Genomic DNA, 11396 nt, shown 5'->3' on the forward strand with positions numbered 1-11396 from the left:
CTTTGGAAACTTTTTTATCTATCCGCGCATGTGACGGCAATTAAAACAATAAATTTACTTTGTTTTCCTTAACTTTTTACTGAATTTAAGTGAATTATCTAAAAAAGATTTTCAGTTCGAATTGATTATATGTATTTGATACAATTCATTCAGAGCAAAAACATTAAATGCGAAAAATCTAGCGATAAAAATTTTGCAATCTGCAGCCAGGCTGCTAAAAAATTGGAATTTTTAAACAAACTGCCACCCTCACAATGTCAAGGGTACTGTGTCCCGCGGCCACAAATAGATTCAAGACGCGACGTTACGAGAATATCAAACTGCCAGATAACGGCGAAAGCGATGAACGGGCAGTAACTCTAATATTTTTTTTCTTTCTGATTAGACGTCACCAGAGCAGGATCAGCCATTTTACGGACACGCATACCAGACAAATAGCGATTGAGTAATTTCTTGTTAACAAGGTAAGTAATCGATCTATAAATGCATATTCACTTAAACACCACATCATTTGTTTCATAATATAGCTATGGTGATTAAAACATATAATTCTAATTTAATTTGAAATGAAGCTACTTTCGTTTTGAATATGATAATCTTTTCATTTAATTCAATAAACTAGTGAATCAACTGAATTCATTATCATTTCATGATTCATTATAACCAAATGACTTATAAACTTTATACACTTTAATTTGTAAAAGAGGCATGGAAATGTAGAGAAATGCTCAGTCGCAATTGTTTGTTTTTGACAATATGTACGCCCCCTTATTCTTTTTCTTCCACTTTATGTAAGAAGCAGTATTATGCTATTTTATCGGAAATGATATAAATTATATATTAGAAAAACACTAAATTGCACTTACAATTATATAACATAAATTGTATCTACCTTGTCAGGGAGGGGGGGGGGGGGGCTGACAATTTCAAATTTATTAAATTCACTTAGTAAAGTTGAAATAAATAGGCCTCGGACACCCCGGCCTACCCATCAAACACAAATATCCTTCGAACCCTCTCCCCACCTTTGGAAACTTTTTTATCTATCCGCGCATGTGACGGCAATTAAAACAATAAATTTACTTTGTTTTCCTTAACTTTTTACTGAATTTAAGTGAATTATCTAAAAAAAGATTTTCAGTTCGAATTGATATTATGTATTTGATACAATTCATTCAGAGCAAAAACATTAAATGCGAAAAATCTAGCGATAAAAATTTTGCAATCTGCAGCCAGGCTGCTAAAAAATTGGAATTTTTAAACAAACTGCCACCCTCACAATGTCAAGGGTACTGTGTCCCGCGGCCACAAATAGATTCAAGACGCGACGTTACGAGAATATCAAACTGCCAGATAACGGCGAAAGCGATGAACGGGCAGTAACTCTAATATTTTTTTTCTTTCTGATTAGACGTCACCAGAGCAGGATCAGCCATTTTACGGACACGCATACCAGACAATTAGCGATTGAGTTATTTCTTGTTAACAAGGTATGTAATCGATCTATAAATGCATATTCACTTAAACACCACATCATTTGTTTCATAATATAGCTATGGTGATTAAAACATATAATTCTAATTTAATTTGAAATGAAGCTACTTTCGTTTTGAATATAATAATCTTTTTATTTAATTCAATAAACTAGTGAATCAACTGAATTCAGTATCATTTCATGATTCATTATAACCAAATGACTTCTAAACTTTATACACTTTAATTTGTAAAAGAGGCATGGAAATGTAGAGAAATGCTCAGTCGCAATTGTTTGTTTTTGACAATATGTACGCCCCCTTATTCTTTTTCTTCCACTTTATGTAAGAAGCAGTATTATGCTATTTTATCGGAAATGATATAAATTATATATTAGAAAAACACTAAATTGCACTTACAATTATATAACATAAACTTTATCTACCTTGTCAGGGAGGGGGGGGGGGGGGGGCTGAAAATTTCAAATTTATTAAATTCACTTAGTAAAGTTGCAATGAATAGGCCTCGGACACCCCGGCCTACCAAACAAACACAAATATCCTTCGAACCCTCTCCCCACCTTTGGAAACTTTTTTATCTATCCGCGCATGTGACGGCAATTAAAACATTAAATTTACTTTGTTTTCTTTAACTTTTTACTGAATTTAAGTGAATTATCTAAAAAAGATTTTCAGTTCGAATTGATATTATGTATTTGATACAATTCATTCAGAGCAAAAACATAAAATTCGAAAATTCTAGCGATAAAAATTTTGCAATCTGCAGCCAGGCTGCTAAAAAAATTGGAATTTTTAAACAAACTGCCACCCTCACAATGTCAAGGGTACTGTGTCCCGCGGCCATAAATAGATTCAAGACGCGACGTTACGAGAATATCAAACTGCCAGATAACGGCGAAAGCGATGAACGGGCAGTAACTCTGATATTTTTTTTATTTCTGATTCAGACGTCACCAGAGCAGGATTAGCCATTTTACGGACACGCATACCAGACAAATAGCGATTGAGTAATTTCTTGTTAACAAGGTATGTAATCGATCTATAAATGCATATTCACTTAAACACCACATCATTTGTTTCATAATATAGCTATGGTGATTTAAACATATAATTCCAATTAAATTTGAAATGAAACTACTTGCGTTTCATATTTAATTCAATAAACTAGTGAATCAACTGAATTCAGTATCATTTCATGATTCATTATAACCAAATGATTTATAAACTTAGGAAGCATTTTTTGAAAATATATTATGATTTGTATGAACATCCGGCAAAACAAAATATAAGCTTAAAAAGTTGCGTGGTGTTTTAGGGGAATTTGAAGTATGAAATCTTTTATCTTTATATTTTAAAAAAGAAACAGCCAAACGTATTAATTTTTAATTTTCTTTCATAGATCAACCATATGCATGGATCCTCATTCTAGTTTCCAGGATGTACCCCGATGTGACCATTGTGAGACCGCCATGGTCCACAGCTACTGTGACTTTTGTCATGCCAACCTCTGCAAGCCCTGCATAGGAGAACATATCTCAGACGGATACGACAAACATAAAATAGTCCCATTCCCGGAACGAAGATCAACCCTCATTTATCCGAAATGTGGAACACATCAAGACAAAAATTGTGAATTACAGTGCAAAGATTGCAACATTTTTGTTTGTTTGTCATGTACTGCATCAAACCAGCACAAAGGACATAACTTTGTAGAAGTTATAGAAGTTTACAAGACAAAGAAAGAAATTATTAAAAACGACACACAAGAGTTCGAGAATGACATTTCTCCTACGTATGAAAAAATTGCACTGGACTTGGAAAATCAGCTTGCCAACCTTGATGAAGGATATGAAAAACTTACCACAACATTGTCCAAACAAGGAGAGCAATGGCACAGAGAAATCGACATCTCCATCAACAAAATAAAATCTGAAATTGGCGAGATAAAAGTAAAACACAGAGACATTTTAAAGAAACATTTGGATGAAATCAAAAACATGCAGTCTTTTATAAAAAAAACATTTCTGGCCTTGAGGAAAATTGAGAAGTCCACTGATATATCTCCTACCATTGAATACAGATCTAAGATTAGAAAGTTCCGAAAACTTCCAACTAAGATTGAGGTGTCCCCTCCAACATTCATTCCAAAACCAATAGACTGTAAAAAGCTGTATAGTTTGTATGGACATATCACTCCATTTTCTACTGCTACAAACGAAAATTTCTTTTCACAAAACCAACCCAGCTCTTCAGTTAAAGAAATACTGGATGAACCGGAGCTTGTTACAACAATACAGACTGAGCATGAAAATCTAACCGGTGTTTTCTGTTTTAATGACGACAAGATTTGGACGAGTGGACCGACCAATGATATCAAATGCTTTAGCACTAAATGTGCGTTACTCCAGACAATTAAACTAACAACAAGAAATTTTCCTCGTGATATAGCTATAAACAGTGATGGAAGTCTTTTGTTCCTTTGTGTGACAACGAGGACAGTTAAAAAAGTAAAGAATGGACAGACAAAAGTGTTGATCACGTTGCAAGGTTGGGTTCCATTAAACCTCTGTGTCACGTCCTCTGCTGATCTCTTGGTTATCATGTACAGTGATAATGAATATCAATGCAAAGTTGTCCGTTACTCGGGACCTACAGAGAAACAATCAATTCAAAATAACAAAGAAGGTAAACCTTTGTACTCAGGGAATGAAAATATTAAAAACATCACAGAAAACAGAAACCATGACATATGTGTAGCTGATTGTGGGGCTCAGGCAGTAGTTGTGGTCAATCAGAACGGGCAATTCAAGTGGACATACACCAGTCATTCCTTAGTTACCAAGAAAAAACCATTTGAACCTCTAGATATCACAACAGACAGTCTGAGTCATATCCTGACAGTAGACGGTAACAACCATTGTATCCACATTCTGGATGAGAATGGTCAGTTTCTCCGTTACATTGATAACTGTGATTTGGAGTATCCTTGGGGTATATGTGTGGACAATAAGAACAATCTGTTTGTGTGTGAGCTTTTCAAAGGCATTGTAAAGAAAATCAAATATTTAAGATAGACATCATCCATTTTTAAAATGTGATGTGATATGTGGTGTAAATCAAACGAAAGTGACCTTTTTAGCCCACCTTAAGTTTGTTTAAATCCTGATTCATGTGACAGGGTGGAGCCACAATGGGGGTTGAATTTTTACAAAGGAATATATAGATAAAAATCTTTAAAAATCTTCTTCTCAAAAACATTTGACTAGAAAAGCTTTAACTTGTGTGGAAGCATCTTCAAGTTGTGTAGATTCAATTTTGTTTAAATTATTATCTTCCGGGGGTAGGGTGGGACCACAAGGGGAAGTGGGGGTTGAAATTTTACACAGGAATTCAATAAATAGAGAAAAATCTTCTTAAAACCATATGAGCAGAAAAGTTGAAACGCGTGTGGAACAAATCCCAGGAAGTCTAGATTAAAGTTTGTTAACAGTAGGATGGAGCCATAATGGGGGTCAATTTTTTTTACAAAGGAATATATTGAGAAAAATCTTTTAAAATCCTCTCAAAACCATTCGACAAGAAAAGCTGTAATTTGTATTGAAGGATCCTCAAGTTGTGTAGATTCATGTTTGTTAAAATTATTATCTTCCGGGGTAAGGGTGGGCCACAATGGGAAATGGGAGGGGTGTTGTCCAATTCTTACTTTGGAATATATAGAGAAAACTCTTTTAAAATCTTCTTAAAACCATTAGACCAGAAAAGCTGAAACTTGTTGGAAAAATTCTCAGGAAATGTAGATTAAAGTTTGTTCAAATCATGTTCCCCAGGCGTAAGGTGGGGTTACCATGGGGTCAATTGTTTGCATAGGAAAATTTAGAAAATATCTTCGCGGGGAGTGTTAAGGTAGCTCGCAGGTTTACCTGTTTGTGAGAAAACCTACCGTACAAATTTGTCCACGTGATTATTTCTAAAATTTATTTGAGATTCGTCTGCGCGATAATGATATTATCGTGTTTCAAATACGGTGTCATTGATAAAATCAAGCAACGCCATTTCGATGAAATATATAGTAAAATGCACATCTTAATAGAGAAACCCATTGCAAACCTATGTTCCAAACTTTTAAACGATTCAGACGAAATTAATTATACTCAACACAATAACAGTGGAGATAATAATGAATCAATAAATAAAAATAATCAGTATGTGATTTTGGCCAGTTTTTGGCAAAACAACTTCAAAGATTTAAAAGATTTCTCAAAATCTTGTATTTTCATTATGACGTTAGCCCGACATCATCATTTCCTTACGTCTGAGAGCCTAAAATATTGTCAAGACTAGCTGATTAACACATTTTAGAACATGTAAATTCTAATTAGACATTATTGTGAATGCTATCAAATGCAATTAATGTAAGGCTGTAAAGATACAGAAAATTGCTATTTTGTTTTTATGAAACTATAAATCAATCAATGCAAAAAAATCGCCAGGCAACTACTGACATAAACAGTTTGTAATCGTATAAAATGATTAGCTCAGGCCAAAAGAAATAAAACAATTAGGTTGGTAGTTAAAATTGCGGAAGTTGTAATTGTAAAAAAGCGAAGTTAATGCATACGGTTTAATTAATGTACTTGTCTATTTTAAAACATAATTTTAAATTGAAGAGTTCCAACGCACACTCATATTTTATAGAACAAACTGTGACAATGTATGTGACATCTTTGAATTTTCAGCGCTTGATATTATAAATGTTTGTGTAAACAGTGATAAACTGCATTTAAGCTTTTTGAAATATTTCCTTTTATGCTTCTGTATGAGTTTACTATGACGGTCATCTCTTTACGTCGATTTCAATTGTGACGTCAGCAAACCCGCGAGCAACGTTAAGGAAGCTTTTGGGCAATTTAGCATCTTATTTAGACTGTTTTATTCAAAATCGTGGGATTTAATAACTGTTTTGAATAAGATCACAAACTTAGTATTATCCTTATAATGCAATGTCAATGCAGTAGAATCGGGTAGTACACTACTGCCACATCGGTGAAATATCACGTGACATCTATATGTAACAAAAGACACAATAAACATAAAAATTGAAAGCAAAACATCCCAGTTTGATCAAAACCACTGCTAGAATTTTATTTACTTCTTAATAAAATATTTATTGATCCAGTTTTCGAAAAACCTTCATGACCTCTATACAGTTTGCATGGAAAACGGTTCATTGCATCACAACAACACAAAACAAAGAATTCTAGCAGCACTGGAAGAGGGGGGGGGGTACTCAAATTTTTGCATAGTAATATAAAAAAAAAAGTCTTTAAAAATCTGTTTTCTCAAAAACTGTTTGAGTAGAAAAGCTGAAAAGCTGAAACTTGTGTAGAAACATTTCAACCATGATCCCTGGGGACAGGGTGGGGCCATATTGGGGTGTCGAATTTGTTTTCTCTTTTTAGAAAAAAATCTTTAAAAATCTTCTTAAAACCCATAAAAGCTGTTACTTGTGTGGTAGCATCTTTAGGTAGTGTAGATTTACTTTTGTTAAAGCCTTGATCCACGGGGATAGAGTGGAGTGACAATTTGGGTCGAAATTTTGCATAGAAAACAAGGCGTAAAACATCGAAAATCTTTTTGAACAACAAAGAATTGTTTTAAAAATGGGTGTAAACATTCTTGTTTAACACTTAAACTAAAAAAAATTGTTTATAAAAACTCATTAAAAAATAATACATGATTTATTTCTCTTTATTCTGAGTGATCTTAGACCTGATTTTCAGGTTGCAAAACACTGGTAAAACAAAATAATTTGAAAATGTGTATAACGTAGGAAATAAATTCGTTATCCAGGTCCAAGCAAGGACGCACGGCGGGGATTTTTCCCGTTTATATTGCATACACCATTCAGCCTGCGGCCCCAGTGTGTATAAAATACAACCCAGGTTAAATCCCCGTACACCTTTGCTGGGAGCTAAATAACTAATATTATCCTTGTATGACTTATTAAGGAGTTCCTTTGTACAACTTGATGTAAAGGAATATAGCATTGCTTACTGTATGTATGTGGGTTTTAATTCCCAAGATATCCCATATAACTGAGTAAATTGCCCAAGTGTTTTAGAGTATACCATAGACCACAACAAAAAGAATAAACGTTGTAAAAGAAAACTATTGATACACAGGCACTGTCTAATCTACAAACTTCTTTTTTTAAGCGGGAGACAAAATTCCTTGAATTAGGTTGTTGCTTATAAATTATCATAATAATATCATAATACTTTATAATATTTGTAATTTTGGGTTTCAAATAAGGGTACCCTACTACCCTGGGGGCGTTGAAGCTCAATCCTTTGTTTTCGACGCAGTAGGGGCCACTAAATCTGTTAAGTCAAAACCGAGGAAAATCTTCAAAAATCTTCTGCTAAAAAACCATTTGCTTAGAAAAGCTGTACTTTATAACTTTCATGAAAGCAACGTTAGATAGTGTACATTCAATTTGTCAAAATCTTTAAGAGTAAAGTGGATCCCTATTGGGGGTCCAATTTTACAAAGGTAAAAAGTTTAAATTATTTCCAAAAAAACAACAACACTCAAATGTTTTAATACATGGTTTTACTTATATGCAAGCATTTTGACCAATTGTTAATTCTGGAAAATTGTTAAGAATTTTGCCCCACCGACAATTCTTTGACCTCACTCGGGGTTCAAATTTTGATTGATTGATAGATTAACTTTAAATCTTATACTTTTTAAACAGTTGTTTAAGATCTTATCATAATGATAAAAAATAAAATGTCGTGGGGGGATTGAACTGTGTAAACAGAATATGTCAAACTACATTGTACAGATATTTTGTATATGGTTCCATGAAGCTTATTGTATTATGCTTTGTTACTCAAGTGGGCTATGTGTCCCATAGATTTTTTGTTTTAAGTACATCTATATTGAGTTTTATAATTGTAATTTTCATTGAAATACATTTAAAACAATAGTTTTGATTCACTAAGTAATTATTTAATTCTATACACTCACGTTTCATTAATAAGGATAAGATTTGATTTTATCGAAGATGGCTTATACAATCAAGACTTTCTTTTTTAAAGCACGAAGTAATTGTTCCTTGTTGAAGACTGAATAATATTCAACTATTATTTGATATTGGGTTAGCATTACATTTGTGTAGTATGCAACTATTGTGCCATATCGGTAAAGCATTGTAAGTATTTAATATAACTTTTGTAGCACCACAGGTTAACTGACAAATTGCATGCTTTGTATCAGGATAGAAGTGAATGTAGACTTCAAAGCAAGTAGATTTTTTTCTTTAGTTGAAATAGATGTTACTTTCATATATCATTTAACAATATTATGAAACAATTTAGATCATACTTGACTTTTGTGAAATATACCTAAACTATGTTACTTTTTATGTCAAGAGCAGTTATAATCTGTCCAAAGCATAATTTTTTTTTGCATCGCATACTTAAAGAAAATATTCTCTTTTTCACCCTGTGAGGTATAAATCGAAAAAAAATTTCGACCCGGGTTTAATGAACTCTAGAGGACATTAGAGGTGTGTAACAAAATATATTACACATCCCTTTCCGGCAATTTTCGGTTGTTATTACACATCCCTTTCTTTTATTCACCTGCTAAAATAACATAGAATTCGATATTTGTCGTTCATTTCCAATTTCAGATTATTATGTGAAATCATTACTTCGGAGTCATTTTGGTATTCAAACAGCTGGCGCAAAATGACATAAAAGTTTAAAAGAGATAACTTTATAGACTACGGCCGCTTTGTTGACAATATTGATTTATTACATAATTTATTTTTACTTGTTGTTTTGATATTTACTATAAGTATACGATATAAAAATCATGACATGGTATTTTCATATGGCATCAATTGATTTTTATTAATACCTTAGAGTTCAAACTATGTTTTCAATGATGTTAAGAATTTACTGAAAACTAAGGTATTTTAATATTTGAATGTTGTTTTTTTTCATTTTCTAAGATTTGTATATTTGTAAATAAATATTGAAAAAAAAAATCAAACAATTGAAGACGACTGGAGGAGGCAATGGCAAATTGATACACAGCAGTTGACATTTGTGACGTCGTGAAGTTTTCTGACGAAATGTCAAAAATGTGTTGACTTGTCTTACTACAAATACTTAAAAACACGATCTCTTGGCTATCTTTTTACATTTGAGCTCAGAATGAGACGGCTAATCTGAATTGACAAAAAAGTGAGTTTGTGAAATTTTTACATTAAGGGGGCCCTCTTTTCGTGACAGCATTCAAATAAGTTCCCAGTAAATATTTTCACTCTTTACGTCAACATTTAATATTATTTCATTGCAAGCATATATTTTGATGTAAACTCCCAATGACTTGGATCTGTCAAGGCGGGACCATCACCTTACTTTCATTTTTGCCATTTCGGGCTGGTTTCTCAAAAATGTTATCAGTTTTAAATTAAGTTCACAATAATTACTTAACAGGTAAAAATCAATGATATATGACGGATATCATCTTATACGTGTTATAAACCAAAAGTGTAAGCAGTTACTCTAATGAAGGCATTTTGTAGTTAATTGGCAAAATGTCTACATTTATAAGTATAGCTATTCCGATTAATCAACTGTGCATACCATTTACATAATTATATGTTTTCTTTGCATTTTGAAAATGTTAAACCATAACATCATTATGAATATCCAAAAATTGTATTAAAAAGTAAATCTATGAGATACAATCGATGTTGCTGCAATTTTTCAATAATGAAAATTTTAAAAATATATAAATATGAAAACATATTAACCATGGTACATGTATGAAATTATCAGATTATCAACAGTCTCAATTAAAGTCCTCATTTCGTAAGTTTTATGGTCGATACAACGACCTTGTCAGCAAATACAATTTTCCACTATGTTGAATGCTGACTGACGTTTTTCATACTTATTGTTAGGTCATCATTAATCACCGACTTGTGTACGAATTTTTCCGTTTTCCGTATTACGACAAATAGCACACGGCGGGTGTGACCGATCAGCAGTGGATGCTCACTCCTCCATGGCATCTGATTTTTGCAAAGGTCTGTGTTTGGTCTGCTCCTGTTTTGTAATTTTCCTTTGGATTTTTGATATTGAACAGTGTTCGTTATCACCACATTTCTTAAGAAGCATTTGATATCCATAATTAATTATTTTTTTGGTGTGGATAGTTTGATTTACTTTTCTTTTGTCATATTTATTGTTTTATGTATGTACATGTACAAGGGTCTCCTTTAAAACGACCACTTCTGTACTTTTCCATGTTCAATAATTTAAATTTTTTAAATCATGTTGCAAAGCTTACAGAAATTTAAAAATATGACCTTTTTATATTTGATTCTGTCACCAACACCAGATATGAGAAGAGGGGTTTATTAATAGTCATTTAGCACGAAAAAAAAAATACATGTACACTCAACTCTCCCATTAATTCATGCATTAATTTATGCTAGTGAAATGAGTTACGTATGCAAATAGTATCAATCATACCCAACATCTACAATATATAGCATGCTTTGAAGTAAATAAAGGTCTATATACGATATGTCTCATTTAATGGTTTTAAGCAATTATGAATCGGATACAACTTGGACCATGTGTGTAAATACTGTAATCAAAATGTAAGATTTATAGAAAATTTATATGTTGACTGTCTTCATGTCAAAAATAAAATTGGAAGAATAATCAAAAAGCAGGTTTAATTTTTTATAACATTTGATAAACAAATTATGCTTAATTTTTGATAATTTCAAAAATAGAAATATGTAAAGACTGCAAATTTAAACTTAATACTAAAAAACTTGCTACACTCAATTTAAACGCACTGATAAACTAA

General features: G+C 32.4%; 1 protein-coding gene across 1 annotated transcript; it reads left to right on the forward strand.

The window, feature by feature from the left end:
• Nucleotides 1-2444: 2444 nt before the first annotated feature.
• LOC105345456 (E3 ubiquitin-protein ligase TRIM71-like) lies at nucleotides 2445-9461 on the forward strand. The gene is made up of 2 exons (XM_066088886.1): nucleotides 2445-2519; nucleotides 2893-9461. Exon 2 carries the CDS (start codon nucleotides 2906-2908, stop codon nucleotides 4565-4567), a length of 1662 nt encoding a protein of 553 aa, XP_065944958.1. The 5' UTR covers nucleotides 2445-2519; nucleotides 2893-2905; the 3' UTR covers nucleotides 4568-9461.
• The last annotated feature ends 1935 nt before the right edge of the window (nucleotides 9462-11396 follow it).

Source organism: Magallana gigas, chromosome 1, assembly GCF_963853765.1.
Source record: "Magallana gigas chromosome 1, xbMagGiga1.1, whole genome shotgun sequence".
NCBI classification, from domain to species: Eukaryota; Metazoa; Mollusca; class Bivalvia; order Ostreida; family Ostreidae; genus Magallana; species Magallana gigas.